The following is a 21283-nucleotide window of genomic DNA, read 5'->3' on the forward strand; positions in this document are numbered from 1 at the left end:
TACAGCAGTGCTTCTGTTTAGCACTGTTAGCCCTCACTAGCTTTGCAAGACTTATTTGTAAATGGAAGCTCAAATGCAGCATCTAGTACTCAGTTGATTTTTTTATACTAAAGATGGCGGGTAGGACACGAGTATTAAATGGGAAAAATCTTAAGAAGTCGTTGTACGTTTCATTGATTAAACACAGCTACTTAGTGTTTTTTAAAAAAAATCTGGAAGAGGTTTTGCAAATGGAAGGCTGTTAGAGCTTGGGATATCTTAAATACAACCTTACATTAGCAATCTTTAGTTTCTTACTGAAAGCTGGTATGTAGCTGAGCATTTTTTCAGTGCATTCAATTCTAGATTTTAAGGCTGAAATTTAAGATCTCTGTTGCATCCTGAATAGGACCTGGACCATGCAGCACAGTTTTGGTGCCATGAAACTCCATTTAAAGTATTTTGCATTTTCTTTCAATACAGCAATTCTGTATCTGGCTGGATAGCAGTTCACCAGAGCAGACTGTACCATACCTTTGGACTGAAGAAAAACCTGCAAGTAAGTTAAGTTGCACTATTGTCCACACCATTCCTACTTTACCGACTTCAGTCTAAGGAGAACTGACTAGATTTCAAAGCAATTTTAAAATAGAACTGGAATTTGGACCTGAATGACTGAAAATCATGAACGTGGGATTGCAGAAGAACCTTAGTCTGTTTTTATTTTTGAAAACAACAGCAGTGGATTATTGAATGAGTGAGATGATGAGATTTGTTGTCTCTGGAAGTTTAAAATCATATCATGGCACTTCTGGACTGTAGGTTTTGTAAACAAGTAGCATTTCGGTACAGTCATGAAGCATCCTATTAAGACAGGCTTTTAAAAGGCTCACAGTGTGAGACATTAAGCAGGTAATTAAAATGTCATGGAAAGCAGACCTGCTGAAATTGGTATGTTTCTTTGGACTGTCCAGGTGAACATAGAGTATAAGCATTCCGTTATTATTATATTGCAAAAGACCTTTCATTTAGTCTTAAGAACAAGACAGGAAAAATTGAATGGAGAATTGAAAAGAGAGAGGTATTGGGGGTTGGTTTTCTTACCTCTTCAATTCTGTTTCCCCTTTTCAGCTCCTATTGGACAGGCCATACATCGCTTGCTTCTGATTCAGGCCTTCCGTCCGGATCGTCTGCTGGCAATGGCGCATACCTTCGTTTCAACTAATCTTGGAGAGTCTTTCATGTCCATTATGGAGCAGCCTTTAGATCTGACGCACATTGTAGACACAGAGGTAACCTGCCTGTTTTGGGAAGGCTAATTTCCTGATGTAATGCTCAGTGCCACTTTGCATGAGGTCCATCATGAGTAAACCTGTTCACAGAACATTTCTACTTAACGCTTCTGCCCGTAGTATGAAGAATGGATTGTTTTCCTGTTTGTTAATAGGAAAAAAATAAGAGTAACATAATGTCTTTAGCTGGCCAGAGGGAAGAAAGACTGAGCTTACTACACTTGTGTATTCTTGCACTGACTGCTTTGTATCTTTTTAAACTTCCTGTACAATAGGTGAAACCTAATACCCCAGTGCTGATGTGCTCAGTGCCGGGTTATGATGCCAGCGGTCATGTTGAAGACCTTGCAGCTGAGCAGAACACACAGATTACTTCTATTGCTATTGGTAAGAACATGCCACTTCTCAGTATCTAAGCCTAAATTAATTTGTTAGCAGTAAGAGCTTAAGCAACCTTCTGTCTTTTAGGCTCTGCTGAAGGGTTTAACCAAGCAGACAAAGCAATAAACACAGCAGTGAAATCTGGAAGGTAAGTTCTATTTACTGTTCAGCTACAATACCCTCTAGTAGAAAGGTGAATTGCGTTGGGAGGGGAATAATCAATTGGCTAAATAGATAAAACTGTGAAGAAAAAGTAATCCCCATTTTCTGAACTAAGATTTATAGTAACTTACGCACAGCTGTTTATAACTGGTGCTTAAGTATTTTCAAGGAGAGAGGTAGGTTGTATCTGCAGAACAGGGAAGTTAGCTATTTACAGCAGTAACTGATTCTATGTAGAAGAAAAGTTTAAAAGGAGGAGAAAAACCTGTATCATTAATACCAGATTCTGTTACTTTTTGTGGTGATAATAGCAAGGATCCATAAGTACTATGCTAAAAAGCACTTTGTTTCAAAACTTCATAGATGGGTAATGCTGAAGAATGTTCACCTGGCTCCTGGCTGGCTCATGCAACTGGAGAAGAAACTACATTCCCTGCAACCCCATGCTTGTTTCAGACTCTTCCTTACCATGGAGATCAATCCCAAGGTAATGCTGATCTGAAATCTGATGCTCTGGTACAGCAATTGTCCTGCAGAACCAAGAAGGCCACCTAGGGAAGGATTTCTTGTGACTGCCTTCCTGCATTAATGAAAGAACACATGTTGCCAGGGTAGTTATTCATCTTGGGTTTTGGTAACTTAGGTGGACCTGCACACTTGACAGTGTTCCTTCCACCAATTCCCCCACCCTCCCAAAGAAAGGCAGGACTTTACCGTGCTCTTACAATGAGGTTCTGGGGTTTTGAAGCTAATCCAAACCATGCTGTTAGAAGGACTTAATTTAGTGAAGGCTAAAGAAGTTGGGTTTACCTTTTCTCTTCTAGGTGCCAGTGAATTTGTTACGTGCTGGCCGAATCTTTGTGTTTGAACCTCCTCCTGGTGTAAAGGCAAACATGCTGAGGACTTTCAGTAGCATTCCAGTTTCTAGAATGTGCAAGGTAAGGCTGAGACTTGTATGGGTAAAATGTAAATGTCAGATTGTGTTAATTAAAACTGTACTTTAGAAAGATGATAAAATATCAGCTTCCAAGGTATATATAAAATGTCTTGTTCACCCAGTAGTAAAGTAGTAGTTGCTCCTTCTGTTGATAGAACATACTCAATTCTGGTTGCAATCTAGCATTAAATGTGACATAGTCTAGCCATTTTGCAGGCTTTGATTTTTATCAAATCACTTGGGTAATAAGTGTATTTCTTTCCTCTATTTCCTAGTCTCCAAATGAACGTGCTCGTTTATATTTCCTCCTTGCCTGGTTCCATGCAATTATCCAAGAGCGTTTGCGCTATGCTCCGCTGGGTTGGTCCAAGAAGTATGAATTTGGGGAGTCTGATCTGAGATCTGCCTGTGACACAGTAGATACATGGTTGGATGATACAGCGAAGGCAAGTAGTCTTGTGTTCCTAAGGTACAGACAGTATTTAGATTACTTAAGATCTTCAGTTGAGGAAGTCTGTTCTGGAAGCCTTCAGTAACTTAGACGAGTAGGCTGAAATAAGCTGGTGGCAATTTAACTTAGTTCTTAACTTTGATTCCTCTATCAGAGGAGAGGAGATGATGATGCTTTCTACTAATTACATTGCATTTTACTCACAGGGCCGCCAAAACATTTCACCTGATAAAATCCCCTGGTCTGCATTAAAGACACTGATGGCACAGTCAATCTATGGAGGCCGCATTGATAATGAATTTGATCAACGTTTATTAAACACTTTCTTGGAACGTCTGTTTACTACTCTGAGTTTTGATAGTGAATTCAAACTTGCTTGCAAAGTTGATGGACACAAAGATATTCAGATGCCAGATGGAATCAGGTATCTTTCTCCTTCACCTGGTCACTATGTACAACTTTTTTAAAAAAAAAAAAACCATGTAAGGCATAACCTGTATCTTTGTGTGCTGGAATTTGTCTGCGTAAACATTTGTCTTGGGCACAGAACTGCCTTGGCACTATAACTGGGGGAAGCTTTCTAACGAATACCAAAATTGTGACTTGCAGGCGTGAAGAATTTGTCCAGTGGGTTGAGATGCTGCCAGATACACAGACACCATCATGGCTGGGCCTGCCAAATAACGCAGAGAAAGTTCTTCTCACTACACAAGGTAAGAAACAGAACGTTAACATTTTCTTACAGAGTGGAAAGCCAACAGTTTAACTAAAAAGCAGATGAGAAATATAAGTCCTGCTAAAGAATTCATACTTCTCTCCTCCTTCCTCAACAGTTTAACCCTCTGCAATTTAAACACACTAGCATTCCAGAAACTTACTAGAAGCTTGTGAATTCAAAAGCCAGTTACATTCAGCCTTCCAGCTGTCAAGACTCCATCTTGATTCTGGAAGGCCTTATTGTCAACTCTGGAAACATGTGCAGCGAGACAGTTCTGAATGTTAGGTCTAGACTGGGGGGGAAAAAGTCCTACTTCTTATATGGAGTTAGGTGTTCTTGTTTTCATGCCAATGCTTCTCTGACTAACAGCATATTTTATGCTTTAGGCATAGATATGATCAGTAAAATGCTGAAAATGCAGATGCTAGAGGATGAAGATGACCTAGCTTATGCAGAAACTGAGAAGAAGACAAGAACAGATTCTACGTCAGATGGTCGCCCAGCCTGGATGAGAACACTACATACCACAGCCTCTAACTGGCTTCACCTTATCCCACAAACTCTTAATCATCTGAAGCGGACTGTGGAAAACATTAAGGTAAGAATTAAGTTTTATCTAATATGGACATAGGAATCACACAAGTTCTAATGTGTGAAGTAAGTGCCTTTTGAGTTCAAGTACTGATTGAGCTGTCACAGAGGATGGTGGAACCTGTATTGGTGCTGATTCTGACTGCCATAGCCCTGTGTATGCCCCACGGGGTTTCACGAAAATCTCTCAGAAGTTGATCCTTTGTTTTCTGGGGAATTCTTGAAAGAAATACAATTGCAAACTGTGTATCACAGGTACTGCTTCTGAAGCTTCTCTGTGATCGGGTAACAAGAAACTTGTACTTGCAGCACACTGACTGCTATTTATGGTACTGCCTTTACAGCCAGCACACGTTACTTTGTGTTAAAGTTCAGTGAGAGGAGATGTGGCAGCAGCTCCTGCTAAGTGAGAACAAATAGCAGGGGGAAACTCTTGAGATCAGGACAGGATTAACCTAAGCACTAACTCAGGAATAAGCTCATTGAAATTGAATATGGCTGTGATTGCCAAACTGCTTCTAAAGACTTAATCTAGGATAGTAGTTGAGAACCTTTTGTAGCTGATGACAAGAAATCCACGCTTGTTTGGAAGGTGTTGGTGCAGGTGGTCTGCATTAATTGTTCAACTAAAAGTCTTCAACTACCAGATTACCAGCAAGAATGTTGAATTTTGATCTGCAACTTACTTTAAATGTTTTGTCAATCAGGATCCTTTGTTCCGGTTCTTTGAGAGAGAGGTGAAAATGGGAGCTAAGCTGCTTCAGGATGTGCGTCAGGACCTTGCAGATGTGGTTCAAGTGTGTGAAGGAAAAAAGAAACAAACCAACTACCTGCGTACACTTATAAATGAACTGGTGAAAGGTATGGTAATTCAGATTAGTATCTCCCAGGTTGTTGCTTGCCACTTGCACTCTGTAAATTAGAAGCTGTTATGTTCAGCAGCTTAATTGCAGGAAAATAGGGATTGGCTTTACCATTTGGTACGGGCAACCCTTTTGAGTTGAGCATAAAAATCCAATTGGCTTAGTTTGGAATTTCTAATTGAGGTAGGTAATATTAAACTTCTTCAGGCAGTTTAAGTTAGCAGCTTCATTTCTAAGCTGAAATCTTTCTAGATTCTTTCAGTCTGTAAATTTTGATGGAACAAAGTTGCTGATACCACAAAGTGAGTAACATTTCTCCTAATAAAATCACCTGGCACATATTTTAGTTTTCTAAACTTCTGTTTCAAGATTGTAGGTAAATTTCTATTTCAAGTAATACTTGAAGGTAAGTTGTTGAAGTATCATTCAGATGTCTGCTTTGAACAAAAAGGTTTCTTAAAATGATGTAACTTGGCCTCTTCAATTCTTTCTAAAGCATTCGTATCTTCAAGAAAACTTAAAGATATGTTAATACACTATATACCTGTGTGTTACTGAAGTTGCCGTTGAAGGGTTTCTGTAACTGGATGGTATTTTAAGTACTTGACCTGGAGGCCATCTGCTTAGAAATCTTGGTAAATGCTTTCACTTTTTTAGGAGCCTTGCAGTAAATGCTTGTGTCCTGATCTAACTCTTAAATGGAGAGAAAGAGAAATGGTTAAAGTCTCAAAACAGTGCACAATTGCAACCTGTATGCAAGCAAAACTTAATTTCAATCACATTTTCCATAGGTATTTTGCCTCGCAGCTGGTCTCATTACACAGTGCCAGCTGGTATGACTGTTATCCAGTGGGTGTCTGACTTCAGTGAACGCATCAAACAGCTGCAGAATATTTCCCAGGCAGCTGCCTCTGGTGGAGCAAAAGAACTAAAGGTATCTTGAGCCGATATCATCTAGAGGTTTTATCTGAATTTAGGTGCAGAACAACTTTATGGAGTCTTCATATCAAGACTTCTTACAAGTTCATTAAGCAAAATAGCTTCATTTCTCCTAAATGTGGTTGTGATTACTGATAAGTGTCTCCTGATACTCTAGTGAGACCTAACAGGGTTAAGTTTATATGGATTAGAGGGGAACATATTTTTACAACAGAAAACATAGCCATAGAGGAAAAAGCAGCTTAGCAGTTACATAGTAACCGCATACTATTCCAGCAGCAGCAGGAAAAATTTAATGGAAATTTGGATTGATGAACATTTATGATAATCACTAATTAATACCACAGCCATATGCACTGATAATCTTTTTCCCCTTCCCCTTTTAATTAGAACATTCATGTGTGCCTTGGAGGCCTGTTTGTACCAGAGGCGTATATCACTGCTACACGACAGTACGTTGCCCAAGCAAACAGTTGGTCCCTTGAAGAGCTCTGTCTTGAGGTCAATGTTACAACTACACAGAATGCAGTCTTGGATGCATGCAGTTTTGGAGTTACAGGTAAACGTACTACAGGAAAAAGGAGGTCCTTGTTCCACATACTTTCAGAAGCTCCTGGTGTTAAATGGGCTAAATTAAATGAACAAGTCACATCATTGCAAGAGTTAATATATGCTTTTTGAAACTGTTTAAAGATCTTGTGAATAGGGTAGTGTTTACAGTGGTAATAAATCCCAAGATTCAGATCAGTATATGTTTAACCAGTATTAGAGAGTGTATCTTTTACTCTACAACTTCTCTGTTTGGGGGGTATGAAATACTTCTAGCACTTTTAGTGGACTTAGCAGAGAACCAGAATGGCCATAGTTTAAAACATCTTGGAGAACTTTGGTGGATTAACATCATAGCCCTGAAGTGATGCACTGGGAAACCCGCTTTGTCTGGATATATATGAAGGCTGTTGGAACGATAAAGTGTATTTCAATTTACAGGCCTGAAGCTTCAGGGAGCTACATGCAGTAACAACAAGCTGTCACTTTCAAATGCTATTTCAACTGTACTGCCCATTACACAGCTTCGCTGGATCAAGCAGACAAATGCTGATAAGAAAGCAAATGTTGTAAGTATTAAAAATATATTTTAAAAAAAACTTATAATTGTGTCTTCTTGTGGCTGTCCAGACAATAATATTTTTTTTCTGAAATTCTATGGCTACCTTTTTTCTGGCACCACAAATAAAAAAATATTCTCAGCATCAGAGGGTATCATTGACTAGATCTTTCCTTTGTAGTTAGGTAAGAGGAGAGAGAAGCATCCAAAAATATTAATGCTGTGTTCAAGACAAAACTTCATATGAATAAATTAAAGCTATGCTTTAAAGTGAATTTATTATGCCTGTTGCATAAGCTTCTTACACTCTTCAGCTGCCTTGTGTAACTCCTCTGTACTCACTTTTTTCCCAGGTGACACTACCGGTTTATCTGAACTTCACTCGTGCAGATCTGATTTTCACAGTGGACTTCGAAATAGCGACCAAGGAAGACCCTCGCAGCTTCTATGAGCGTGGTGTTGCAGTTCTCTGCACTGAGTGAAAAACTATGTTTTGTTTGGTAATACTGTAGCCCTTGTCAGTCTTCTGTGTATTCTTCACCTATACCTTGTAGCTGATATGGTTAGGCTAGGTTGGCAGATGGATTTGTGTGAAGTTGACCAGAAAGAAGGGGGGAGTGTAGCAGAAAGATGGTAGGCCAGATTTGTTCGAAGGAAAAGTGTATGAGATTTTTAGACGGTTACTGACATGTGGTATTAGTTGGCTCGTATTATATGAAATAAAATCTATAGCAAGATCTCTGACTATTTCTGGAATCATTCTGGTGACTTGTCTGGAAAAACTACTTATGATCTCTTCAGAGAATAACAAGTAATAAATAAATTGGTATTCAGGCATAGTGTTGACTTTCACACAGCTCACTGAGCTAACTTTCAGCACCAAGAACCTTGTGTCTAAAGCATAGGAACAAGAACCTTGAAACAGAAGTCTTCAATGCAGCAGAACAAGGGGCCTGACATTATGTGCTATGAGGTCTGATACTGAATAAGTTACTCAGAGTGGCTGTTGTTTGAAGTAGGTGGCTTTTACGCAGCTGCAGAGATGCATTCAGAAGCTAGACTATCCTAAACAAGGCTTCCTCGTCCTACTGACTACAGGGATTTCTCTTTAAGCTGCTTTTATGGTAACATAAGGCTCCAGTTTCCTGTCTCTTTAACCCAGGAAGATAGCATTAGATTTGAGTGTCTAAGTACTGTCACCATGTGGTTTACTTACCTTTCCATATCTTCTCCTGATTGTTTCTGTGTTATTTTTTCTACTGGATTAATTCAGTAAACACCTGGTTTAAGTAAAATATTCAGTAGATGGATTGGATGCTCACTTGGGCAAAGGGCTCTGAATTTTAAGATACACTTGCTCTAACCACTTTATTAAAAACCAACTACTTATCTCCAAACTGAAGGAAAAAAGTTAATTTAGTAACAATAATCATGCAGCTGTTAATGGAATGGTACAAGCTACCTTTATTAGGCATTTTTTTAAGTCTGAAATTAATCTCTGCCAGTCATGCAAAATGCACAGTTTCTGAACACTTTCAGCAGTAACTGGCACTGGTATCTTTCAAGCAATCATACTTCTGCAGGTATAGTCCATTCATGTGGAAAGGAAACTACTGAAACTATCATCAAGCAGGGAGATCAGAGAGAGGCTTTACAGACTAACTGACCTCCCATTTGCATCAACCACTTCTGCAGCTCATGATTGTTCTAAGGAAGAGTACTTAAAGTTACTGTGTTCAACTCTGCATTGTAAATTATAAACTGGCAGCTGTACTGAGCATACATAACAAAAATATTGTTCAGAATAGGTAGGAACAGATATATTAATAATACAAGTCAACAGCTCTGTGATTAAAGGAAAAAGAAATAAAAGCTAGATTGCTACATTCATTTCAGCTTAACATAATTGTTTGTAATCAAACCTGTAGAGTCGTTTCACCATACAGCTGCTTCCCTCCTGTCACACAGCAGATCAAACAAATGAAGAACAAACCCTGTGGAGTGAAACAGGTGAGGGGTAAGCAATAGTTACAGAAAATCAACAGCAATTTATTCATTATTCTTTACCTCCTCAATATACCCTTGCAAAAGAAACGTCTACCAGGTTGGTTCACTTTAGAACAAACAGTTCTTTCTTTCAACTATATATTCATACCTCAGATTAGATAGCACGAAATTTCTTCCGTCGTAGTTTTTCACCAGCACCCTCTGCAGTGGGAATTCCTTGTTTTCTTTTAATTAGTGGCTGTGTGGACATCGTTTCATCAGAGGCATTTGTTAGCATGGTGTGTGAAACACTATCACCTGGACTTGCAAGCAGATCTGCAGAGGCTGAAGAATTAATACCCGTCAGTAAGGAACAGTCAGGTGTCAGCCACATGGAGGGAAATGCTTCTGTGGCTCTAGTCAGTTCAGAGGATTGCGACAGGCTTCTTGAGAAATCCTTCTGCTGGGTAGCAAGTTCCAGGGGTGCTTTACAGTCAGTTGCTATCTGGGTGTAGAGTTCACCGATTTTTGTTTCTGGGCGGAGCCAGTGCAGAGTTTCAGGGAAGGACTCTCCATCTTCTGAAGGATCAGCATCCTCCAAAGCCATTGCTTTTGGGGCACTGTTCACCCACGGCGCAACTTGTATACTATTTAAAGAATTCGAGCTGCAGTCAGAGTGTATGGATGCATCTTCTGAATCACCATCATAAGGATCTAAAAACTAAAATAGAGATCTTTATAAATACGGTGGATGATTATTTGTCTGGAAAAAAAAAAAAGGTAACATACAATGGGCTTACAAAAATTCTTCAGTGTAGCAAGTCATAAGCTTACTATGGAAGTTTTGTTTATCCATGCAATCCCACCCCATATTTTAATTTTTGACTTGTACTCTGAAAACAAGGCTGCTATATAACAGCTGAACCTACTTGTGATTCCTTGGAGTCCCTTGCCTTCTTGAGTCCTTCAGCAAGTGGGCTAGGCATGACCTATTTAAGAGAAGTTTACGTAGATTTATAAAGCATCTTCCCATGAATTATTATCACTTGAAGTAAAACTAAAGCAGGTAAAAACCTAGAGAAGAGGAAGCCAGATTGTGTCATCCCTCCTTCCCCCCCTCCCCCCAAGGTTAATAAAAATATGTATCAGACAGTCTAACTTGTAAACACCTGGTTGAAAAAATAAAAAGCACTAAAATAGAAGGACTGAGGAGAGCTATGGTAAATCCTACAGCACTTAAGATGTCACTATGAAGAGAGCAATGAGTAATTGTATACCCTACTACCAGAAGTGAATAAAATCAGAATTTAATAGTAGAGAACAAGTAATTTAGAGGTTAGAGAGCGTTCCCTTCAAATTAGGTCACCTTTTGTTCTTTTACGTTAGGTACAATCTGAAATTCACCTTTTTTTTTTTTTTTTTTACAACCAACAAAAGTTCCCAACAGGACTCACGTAGCACAGACCCTGTCTCAGCACAGGAGCAGCAGTCGAGGCCCTGGCAGGCTCCATGCTTCCATGATACTTACCCAGAGCTCTTGGGGGGGGAGGGGGGAGGGCTCATTTTGCACATGACACCTACAGGTGCTGACAATTAACATAGTATTTCTGTAAACACTTGGTTTAACTGCCCAGATACAGAAACTCCCCTACAAAGTTCCCAAGATCAACAAAACTCAAGGTTCCCAACAGTAACTACAGCTATGTTTTGCTGTGTTTTGTACTTCCACATCATAGACATAGGAAGCAAACACAGATTAAGTTCACTAGAATTTAGCAACACATGCTGGGGAAAGGGGGTGGACAAAAAAAAGCCACATCTCCACTGCAGAATCACTTGTGTTTGTTTTTTTTTCCTCCTATTGATATGAAACACACTGGTTTGACAGACAAAACAGTGTTCAGGAAGTTACTGATACTCATAACTGCCACACCAACAGAGCTGCTCTCAATCTCATCTGAGGCAAGCATTCAGCAGGCAGTCTCTGCCCAGCCCTGCAGAAACCCGGCTGCACCACCAGAGACAACCTAAGGTGGCTTTAAGCATGTTTTAGCAGGGAAAGTACATCTAACCTGGTACTTTCCTGCCTTACTCCCACTCCCCCCTCTCCTAATTTTGCTAAACTTAGTAACGGTTGTAACAAAGAGCCCAATGAACTGAACGGTGTTGTGGGGTTTTCTGTTTTGTTCCCCTGCCCCACTTTTCCTTTTACAGTCACAAGGAAGAACCCCAGCAACCACGCCTTGGACTCTCCCTACCGAGATCAAAGGCAGGGAAGAGCAGCGCTGGATGCCAGGCGTTAGAGACGCTCATCACCATCAAAACACCCAGAGACTCGAGCCTCACCTCAGTGCTGGATTCAGACTCTGACTCTGTACTTGACTCTATGATGCACTTCTGCTGTGGAGGAAGAAAGGGAAGAAATACTGCTCAAAGCAGAACTGCAGGTAGCTTTGGGTTGAAACTGAAGCTCTAGTACAAACCATAGATGCTATGTTTTTCCAAAGCTTTCAGAGCTTTTCAGCTTGTCTTTTCGAACATCCCACATTTGTGTTGCTGATTGGGTTGTACAAGTGAGAAATGAGAGAAAATAGAAGCCCTTTATTATTCCCCCAAAAGCTTCCTCCCTTTTTTGTTTCTTTGCAGGTGATACCATTTGAATTCATTATACACACATTCCCCATGAAGTATTTTCCAGCACAGCTATCTGCACTATCAGGCTACTGACAAAGCAGCTAACTAAATTGAAATTACATTTTAATAGGGGGATAAATAAATAGTTCATTAGAATAAAAGTTACCATGTATTTATGTGCCAGTCTTTCTATGTAGTCCGAGCTTTTCACAGAAAGCTTCATTTCCTGAGCATCTAACAAAACAGGAAGAGGGTAAGAAAATGCATTAGAGAAAGTTCTCATTTGTAAGTTTCCTAGACATGCTAACTCCCTCTATGGTGGAAAGGTTTGTCAATCCTTCATAAAGTCTGTGCTAAGTTACTAATTAAAGGCAGCTGCTGTTTAAAACAAACAAGAAGAAGCAATCCCTATCTTCTACCAAAACAACAACTTGATTCACTCATTATTTGTGCAGCATGAGAAAGATGCACGTTTTGTGAAGCAGCAGCTTACACTTGGTAAAGGGTTTTTGTGAAATGGCACTACAAGACCCTCAAAGAGGTGTCTGTGCTCAAGACATCAGACTAGGCTAGAGAATAGGCTAGAGAAAGCAAACACAAAGCCACTCTCAGTCACCCTTCATCCCAGCCCCCACACCCAGCGCTGGGGTCCCACACACCCCCTGCCCTCCCTAGGGGGTACTGCTTGCAGCAGATTCACCTCTCCCCAGCCCCTCCATGGGCTGCCCAGCCCGATGCCGCCTCCTACGCCTCTTCTCCACCAAGGCCATCCTCTTCCACCACCTGCACCCTCCTCCAGGCCCTGCACCCTCCTCAAGCTTTATATGCCTGGGCTCCCAGTCCCCTCTTGCCCCTGCCGCTCACACCTGCCTCCCTGCTCAGCTCCCTCAGCACAGAAGCACCTCGCTGCTGAGAAACATGGAAGTAAAGCAAGGAAGAAGAGGGGAAAGGCCTCCTGGCAAAGCACTCTCTGCTACAACCAAAGGCCCCAGACTCCTCCACAAATTGGGTTCATGAGAACCAGCCGTGTGGAGGCCTGCAGATACAATGTGCAGAGAACAGCACGGCTGTCTGAGCACTCTGCTCATGGCATTTGTTACACACAAAGCACACGCAGACAAGCACACACATTTGCAGTTGAGTTTACAAGGCCTGGCAGCCAGGGATGCATCACTCCCCCTCTGCTCTCATGGACTTATTTTCTGTAGCCCCTTTCCATTTACACAACCCTCAGAATATAAACCATAGTCCAGGGAGCATAAGCGCCCCAGTGAAACAAGGGTCTGTTAGCGGACCCAGCAGCTGGTCATCACTCTGAAAAAATCGCAGGAGACATGAGAGGGAGAGCAGTTGCACCAGGAGCAGCTCACAGCATGCTCCAGACATGATCTGCTTCACTCCTCCCACCAACTGAGCTACGTACACCTTATCACATACATCTCTCTTCTCCCCTGACAGCTCCTCTTCCACCCACTTACCTTCTCTGCCCAGGCCAAGACCAGTCTTTTAGTTATCTCCCCTCTTTGGGGCCTTCAACTGCTTCCACATCAGAACAGAGACCAGTCAAGAGTCTCCTACACCACCGAAGTGGGATCGAAGAATTGCTAAGTCAGTGCTTGCAGCGCCAGCTGATTTGAATGAGGGCATACAACCATCAACAGGGCTTGGAAATCTCTCTTTCAAAAAGGCTGCCCAGAAAAGCTACTCATTCTTTATAAGCAACAGATGTTAACCTAAGGACCCATCAGGTAGTCATCAAGAGAACTGTTAATCTCTGAAGGACTACAGGTGAGACTGTGACATTAGGAATCACTTCTTCCCTGTACAAAGTATTTTTTAAAATGCAAGATGGGACCTCATTGCAGTGAGAGTGGTTTTACTTCAGTTGTGATAGGGAGTGTCTGAAGCAAGACACTTAGTCAAAATTACCTGAGTTGATCAGATGAAGGAGGTATAGCGTGTGAAGTTCTGCAGCCACAAAAAGGTCAACCCATGGTGGAATACAAATCAAATATATTTCAGTCAAGCCTGAGAGTGTTGTGACAAGCTGAAAACAAGGTACTGTAGAAACTGCAGGCTCATCTCACACTGTGGAAGTGTTTCTGTCTATCGGCAGTTCACGAAATCTTTGACTTAACTTCCTATTAAAATCAAGCTGTGAACAAAGACATCAGAAGCACAGTTTGAAGCTGTTTTGCTTAACAGTAATTGGCTTTATCCCTCACTTAATTTGTACTTGCACATATGGTGCTGTATATGACTGCAAGCATGGCTGAACTACAACTGGTGCTGCAGTTTCCTGATTTCTGCAGCTTACCTTGAAAAGCCTACAGCAGCTATTATGGTTAATATGACTGTTGATTCTTTAGGAGAGAGAGAACAAAGCCAGCCTTTAAATTCCTGTACTCACAGCTGTTTGCACACAACATCCCATTCTCTTCTTCATGAAGTCGTCTTTCTTTGATGCGTGACAGAAGGGTTTGGAAGACAAAGAAATGTCCTTGGTGTCTCCCCTTGTCTGTGAGTACAGAAGTGCCATGTTCTGAGCTAGCTGTTAAAAATAATCCTTTGGGAGCAAATCCAATAGTGGGTATTTTGTGCTATATAAACCATGAGAGTTTTAAAGATTCTTGGTTTTCTTCTGTACGTCAGAGGCAGCACGAGCTGGAGACCTGCACTGGGAGTTAAAGCAGAGGTTCTGTTCTTGGCTTTTGTGCCTTGATGCACGACCTTGGAAAAATCATTTCACAAAGGGAATGAATTAGCACTGGTTGAGAGCGCTGATATGTTTAAATCGATATATAAGGCAAGAAACAGCTCAATAGGGAAGAGATAGATTTTCCTTGATACTTTATTTCATGAGAGTTACATTAACCATCATGTGAGTGAAGCTGTGAAACGTCATTCCTGCTGAGTCAAGTGGCCAGAAACAAGATTTTCATCTTGTGGAGGCAGGTGCTGATCCCCAGGTTCTGAAACACAGCCCAAGGCCAGCTTGGTATTGGGCATTTAACAGTTACTGTGTTAAAATGACACACTCTAACTTCATGATGCAGCAACACTTTAGCAGTACTCTGCTGTCAGCATTTCTGCAGTTGTAGCAGAGCTACATGCTTAGCATTTCCTGGCAGCTGTTTGGTTAGAAGCCAAGGCCCCTCAGGCTGAGGACCAGCCCCCACGGCTGGCAGCTGATGCATCTTCATGCTTTTCAGAAAGCCTCCTCTAAGTTCCTGGGTTGTTGATGCATATAGTGGACATTCCACAGCAAACATGTGAAACTTGCATTTTGTTAAGCCAGAAAGCCATGCTAACGTTTGGAGACTGAATTTCATTTTTAAAGGCTGGCCAGACCCTTGCTGGTTTACTTCCAAGTTTGTTTGCGAGTACCAGAGAGGAAATATTTTGCCTGACTTCAAATGTAGCTTCTTAGTCACACCCATGAGTTTCTTTGACAGGCTGTTGTTGTTCTGAAGTGCTTTATATCAATACCCCTGGAGTGTCCACATGCCCCTCAAGGCCCTAAGAGTAAGGATGGTATTTTGGCTACCTCAGTTCCCTTAGCCACTTTTTTTGGTTCGAGGCTGGGGTCTCATAATTTGGATACTGAGAAGGCAGTCAGAGCGTGAAAACGCAGACTCCACTTACTAAAACCAGTTACATATGACTAGTAAGGTGGTTTTTTGTGCGTGTGTTTGTTAAGTTCTCGTTACATTCCCAGACTTAACAGTTCAGTTCCATCAATAATTACATCATCTGAAGAAGGCGGGATGTGAAGCCCTGGCTGAAAGCTGACAGAAGGCACTGCACCCACCTGATGAGCTGCACTGCAGACACTGGACCTAATTCTCAGAGCTACCTGCAGGTGGTAATATATCAAAGTATTTGAACATTGCAACTCTTGTTTCTACACATACATCCATGGTAGGCAGCATTGTGCCCAGCCCAGTGTTATCTAATCCTAACAGGTGAAGGACAGAAGTTACTCTTGAGACTTCTCACATACATATTCTGCTCCACTTTTATTTTAACTTTATGTTGTGCCAAACTTTTGGGGGCTATTCAACAACAGCCTTCTGCTTTCTGATAGGGAGTTCTTTTTTGCTTGAATATGTTCCTGGCTTCTCGAAATGCATACTGCTCGTTTTAATTGCTACTTGCAATGACTTTCATGCCAACCGAACATCAAGAGACACATCAGAATCACTTGAGGAAAACAATAAATCAGCCATTTTTTTTGTGGTTTCAGCTTGCTCTGTTCACCCTTATGGTTACACCATGCTGAGACAGGCAGATTGAACAGTGGGCAGCACAAAAGCTGAATGCGGACTTCATAAACTGAGAGAGGACTAGGTTGAGTTTTTGCAATGTAACCGTTTCTCTGGCTAGCTAGCCAGTTTTACCAAACCTTCTAAAATCTATTTACTTCAAGAGTAAACACAGTCCTTTCTTGAAACTGTTTACCATACAGGATGCTTGATATATACATTCAATACACAGAGAAAAGCTCCAAGAGAAACCTTTCTATTCAGCCTAGACTCATGGTCAGTGCTGTTACCAGCAGCCTAAACGTGAAAGCTTTTCAGTTCAAAGTTACAGAGCTCATTCACATTGGCAGGAGTCTGTGGATCCTACAGGTGTGACAGGACCTCGAGGTGACACCACCGTTTAGGCAGCAGAACAGTACCCTGTTTCTACTTAGAGTTATCAAAATTCCATGGATCCCTAAATCTACATGTTCTGTCTTGGCAAAAGTGCCATGAGGATATTGAGCTGATGCCGTATCTTGTTTTTACCTTGCATGGGAATCACTGGCATTTACAGGTTTTGTCTTGCTCTTAATACTCTCTGAAAAGTAGATTAGAGGAAAAGCAAGAGAACTAAGCAGGAAGAAAACTCTGAATTAATTCTGACTACATTCAATAAAAGTTTTAGTCTGTATAATCTTCTGCTCTGGTTCTAATTTCAAACTGAAATTGTGCACCTGGAAACTAATGTCACAGTACATGCTGACTGTGCCAAATCAGTATCTGCAAAGAACGTCTTCGCTGAACTCACGCGACCCTCCTGCCTTTAGGGATTTTCTTTGTGCAACAGCCTTAACACTTGGCTTTGCTTCTCAGAGCGATTTCATAACATCCTGGCCCTGGAATTGCTGAATTGCTGCTTGGTTGTACTATTAAGCACATCTCTCACTCTCCTCTCAAGCAGAACACAAGGCGCCCACTGCGCTCCGTGGCAGATGGTTACCAGGACTGGCTGCACTGCATTTGAAGCTGACACCTTTTCACTTCTTTAGTGCAGTCTGGTATCTTCAGCTGGAGTTTTGTTCTTTGAAAAAGACAGGGAGTAGCATGAGTGATCTGGCCATCTCTTATCACAGAGAGTGCTGGAAACAGTTCCTGTCAGCTGGGAACACCCAGGAATGAAGATGCTGCACATAGATACACCCAATTTATAGGAGAAAAGTATGTCCTTCACACCTCTCCCTTCCTATTGGAACTCTCCAGTGCCAGCTACCTTACCTGCCTGCACATACAGAATACCAAGGGACCAAGAGGCTTATTTCATAATTACTTGATGCTTCAATTTCATATCTGCCTCAACATATATAAGCTCTGCCAAAAACTAGTATGTACATTTCAGAAAATGACTAAAATCAAGTAAATTGTTCGAGACTAATGAAGCATAGCAAACATTTAAATGATTGCACAAGGGATTAGCTTGGCAAACTTTCTAGCTCAACCACTTAAGAGCCTGAAGAAAATTAGCTGTAGTCAGCGCGTACCTTTATAGCCTCTCAAATGCCTCAGGAACAGCCTGGGAGAAAAGGCAACAAGAGCATCCCACTCGCATGTACATCATATCATCCCCTGCATTACTTTTAACCCAACAACAACAACAACAAAGTATTTTGGTATCTTGATGAACCAGTACTCCTATTTCCCTAGCAAAAAAAATAGGAAGTCTGAAGGAGGGAATTTGTCTTCCCAGAAGCCTTGCCTTTCCAGACCCATCAACTAGCACTTGTAAGAACCTAAGACAGATTTGTCCTTCTTGACCACCTAAACTTCACGAAGCCTTCCCTTGTAGTTGCCTGTATGTAAGGAAAATTATGATTTTGAAACCTTAATTATACTATACAACCTCCACTGTCCAAAGGAAGCTAGGAAAAATTCAGAAGTTTCACAGTGCATTAATGACAGGATGAAGTATTGAGGATGTTAATATAACAGCCACGCCTACTTTAGGTGACATGAAGTTTTCTTTCATTAAGTTTTCAGCAGTGCATTATAGAACTGGAAACATTTGTTCTTTGCTTACACGTCACCATCCCATTCAGGTAGCGGGGGTTGCTGCAAAGCAGTTGTGATGGAGTTCTCCAGAAATCCCATAGATCTTGAAGGCTCGATATCCATGGGTGAGGGGCATTCAGGCCTCTGGGGCCACCTTGCCTCTGCACTAGCTCCAGATCTCTGAGACACTTCATATAATTCCGCTAATGGTGTTGGAAAAGCAGATTTCTCCTTAACATTTGTTTCCATTGGTGTTTTAAAATCATTTTCTGGTGCCATGTAAACATCACTGTGGGACTCTCTAATGGGCAGGACTACGTTTCCAGGTGTAACAGCAAGCTGTTGATCTTCTAAAGGGAAATGCTGTCCCAGGGCTACTGCCTCTGTTATGTCATGCACCAGTACAGGTTTAACTCTTCTTTGATGTTTACTGCTAGTGAAATTCATACTGCAGTTTGAGTGAAGTGATCTGTCTTCTGAGTAACCGCAATAAGCATCTAAAAACTAAAATAAAATGACTCCAAATGAGTGAGATGAGTTCTGTACCATCTGGGTCATTTCCTACCAAAGGAATCATTGAGATATTGGGGTCAAGGTTTCCTGCAAACTTCCAGTGCACAGTACCATCTGCCACAAAGGCCAGCAAAACAAAAGAACAATACATGAAAAGGCCTGATTAAAAATATTGTTTGATGAAAGCTACTACAGAAAAAATAAATGGAATATGTTTTCCAATATAGAAAGGCAACTCAAAAATATCATTTACAGTCTGCCATAAATAGGTAAGTAAAAATAACAAGGATATTTATTTGGATACTAACTCTTGTACTTTAAAGCACTAATGAAATATTTGGTTCTACTTTAATGGCCTAATGGTTCAAAATCAGAATTCTGTGCACTGGGGTAAAAAAGCTGAACAGCCTTTGCCACCCACCCTTACCATCCCATCCCAACTGCACCTTGGTATGAAAGGAAGCACGTCTCCATCTTCTCTTCATGCTGCTGCTAAGGACATTGAATGCTTCTCTAATACATCTCCTCCTCCTTGGACCAGCCATAGTTGAGATTGAGTTTATTCATCAGGGTGTTTTTTTTGACCTTAATTTTTAAAAATACAATGTTTATACAACTGACTAGCATAAAAACACATCTTTGTCTGAAATCACTTTTCATTGTAAAGATTACTTTGTTTTAAATAAAGAACATTTGAATGTTAATCTATAACGATCTATAATTAGAGCCAAAAACATATCTGAAATTCATGTCACTCTTCCTTTAGGGTGTCCTCACTGTTAAGCAAGTTCTGATCTAAGAAAAGTTTAATTTACTCACAAGCAGAAGACCATCTGAAATGGTGAATTTGCAAAAGCTTCCATTATAAAATTGTTAAGATCTCCAACTACAAATTAAGAACGTGAATGAACATCTCACATTCAGCTGTAAATGAATGCAAAACACCTGAAAAAAAGCTCAAGACACAACATTGCCCATGAAATGTGTTTACACATGATTATCAAATAGTGCATTCTAAGAAACATTTTATGAAATAAATCCAATTCCATCTCATCCATCACAGCACAGAATTTACTCTATTTTTTTTTCCTCCTTTCCTTGGGACATGTGGAACTCCGTCAAGTTCAATTGTTTGTTGCAGTTCCTAGTACAATGAAAGCTACTTTGCTGCTCTGCCACCATCCAAATTCAGGGCTGTACTGCACACAATGGTGGGAGCCTTTCACTAGAACAATAGTGGCACCAGCACTTTAGCTCCTAAGGCTCAAGTCCCTAAAGAACAGTGTACTAGGCTTCCTCCAAGAGCTGAGGAATCATGTACTTTCTGAATAAGTATCTTAATACCCTGCTACAATTTTAATATCCTGCTACTAGTATTAACTAGTAGCAGGATATAGTATCGACTAGTACTACCACAAAAACATCGTGAACTTCAGCAAAGCCTCCCATTGACAGCAACATGATCTCTACACGTGGAGGCAAGGAGAGAGTACAGGGCCAAGCTATGGAAGTTTCATTGTAATCACTTATTCAACATGGTTGACTCCACTATCCTGAAGCTCCAGTATGCAGAAATATTTTTATGCTGGAATCTAAGCCCTTCACTGAACTTTGTTTTGCTACATTTCTGCTTAAAATAAACTCCTAAATTTTCAGCAATCCTGTACCATGAACCTCACTGTAGAGTCAAACAGCTCTGAAAGACGTTAAAGTTACTATCAGGAGATCACTCCTCTTTCCTAAATTCTACTGTTGCACTCTACAGTATCTACTATTTAAAAAGTAACAAAGTACATGAAACAAAGCATACAACTTGCTACATTATAGTAGCCAAGCAAAGCTTTTGATTGTGGAGCCATTCTTACTAAAATGCATTTCAGTGAAAACCTGGTAATGAGGGGAATTCTACATTCTATGCCAAAAAAACAAAGACTAACTGCTTTGTCCTTGTGGCCTTCTTGCAAGATCTAAGGTCTGACCGCTCCATTAATGCAACACAGAAAACTCAGTCTCACTGCAAAAAATGCTGGAGATAACCCCCAAGTTTCACCTGTACTATTTTCTAACAGATTTCCAAGGGAGGTGAAAACTTGCATCATCACTTCATTGTCATCACTTCACTGTCTGAATGCAAGTCTGTCTCCAGTTTTTTCTATGCCATCACACCCTTTGGATCTCAATTCTAAAAGACCTTGTAGAATAGATTCTAGTTTTAAGACATGGAAGTACTTGCATCTTAATATAGCTAAGTCTTCAGTTTTGGTAGAATACTACGAAGAATTCCTGCCAGTGAGAATTCCTGCCAGTGAGACCTTGGAGAGGTTACCTAAAGCAGACTGAATTCAACCCAGCAGTTTGAAGTATTTAAGCATCTACAAGATGAAGCCTTTACCTCTTGATCAGTTTTTATTACCCATGACCTGAAAATGCAAGTCA

General features: G+C 40.8%; 2 protein-coding genes across 7 annotated transcripts in view; one reads left to right on the forward strand and one right to left on the reverse strand.

Annotated features, from left to right (window-relative positions):
- The window catches only part of DYNC1H1 (dynein cytoplasmic 1 heavy chain 1), a 44202-nt gene extending 36037 nt beyond the window's left edge, over positions 1 to 8165 (forward strand). The window contains exons 64-78 of the mRNA XM_035326950.1: positions 463 to 538; positions 1111 to 1271; positions 1547 to 1658; positions 1740 to 1800; positions 2178 to 2301; positions 2639 to 2752; positions 3027 to 3197; positions 3409 to 3626; positions 3812 to 3915; positions 4307 to 4518; positions 5219 to 5372; positions 6166 to 6308; positions 6704 to 6872; positions 7304 to 7431; positions 7775 to 8165. Of these exons, the coding sequence (XP_035182841.1) occupies positions 463 to 538; positions 1111 to 1271; positions 1547 to 1658; positions 1740 to 1800; positions 2178 to 2301; positions 2639 to 2752; positions 3027 to 3197; positions 3409 to 3626; positions 3812 to 3915; positions 4307 to 4518; positions 5219 to 5372; positions 6166 to 6308; positions 6704 to 6872; positions 7304 to 7431; positions 7775 to 7903 (2076 nt within the window). The 3' untranslated portion in view covers positions 7904 to 8165. The remainder of the gene's footprint in view (positions 1 to 462; positions 539 to 1110; positions 1272 to 1546; positions 1659 to 1739; positions 1801 to 2177; positions 2302 to 2638; positions 2753 to 3026; positions 3198 to 3408; positions 3627 to 3811; positions 3916 to 4306; positions 4519 to 5218; positions 5373 to 6165; positions 6309 to 6703; positions 6873 to 7303; positions 7432 to 7774) is intronic.
- Positions 8166 to 9226: 1061 nt separating this feature from the next.
- Positions 9227 to 13851, reverse strand: LOC118167527. Of its 6 annotated transcripts, none has more exons than XM_035326955.1 (6): positions 13520 to 13851; positions 12208 to 12275; positions 11754 to 11807; positions 10337 to 10396; positions 9577 to 10128; positions 9227 to 9415 (listed from the first exon to the last, which is right to left on the reverse strand). In XM_035326955.1, exons 2-5 carry the CDS (start codon positions 12262 to 12264, stop codon positions 9583 to 9585), a joined length of 717 nt encoding a protein of 238 aa, XP_035182846.1. In that variant the 5' UTR covers positions 12265 to 12275; positions 13520 to 13851; the 3' UTR covers positions 9227 to 9415; positions 9577 to 9582. The 6 variants fall into 6 exon arrangements, with proteins under 6 accessions (XP_035182846.1, XP_035182847.1, XP_035182844.1 ...); XM_035326956.1 differs by having other exon boundaries at positions 11754 to 11804; positions 13520 to 13850; XM_035326953.1 differs by lacking the exon at positions 13520 to 13851 and adding an exon at positions 12742 to 12860 and having other exon boundaries at positions 11754 to 11804.
- Between the last annotated feature and the right edge of the window lie 7432 nt (positions 13852 to 21283).

Source organism: Oxyura jamaicensis, chromosome 5, assembly GCF_011077185.1.
Source record: "Oxyura jamaicensis isolate SHBP4307 breed ruddy duck chromosome 5, BPBGC_Ojam_1.0, whole genome shotgun sequence".
NCBI lineage: Eukaryota > Metazoa > Chordata > Aves > Anseriformes > Anatidae > Oxyura > Oxyura jamaicensis.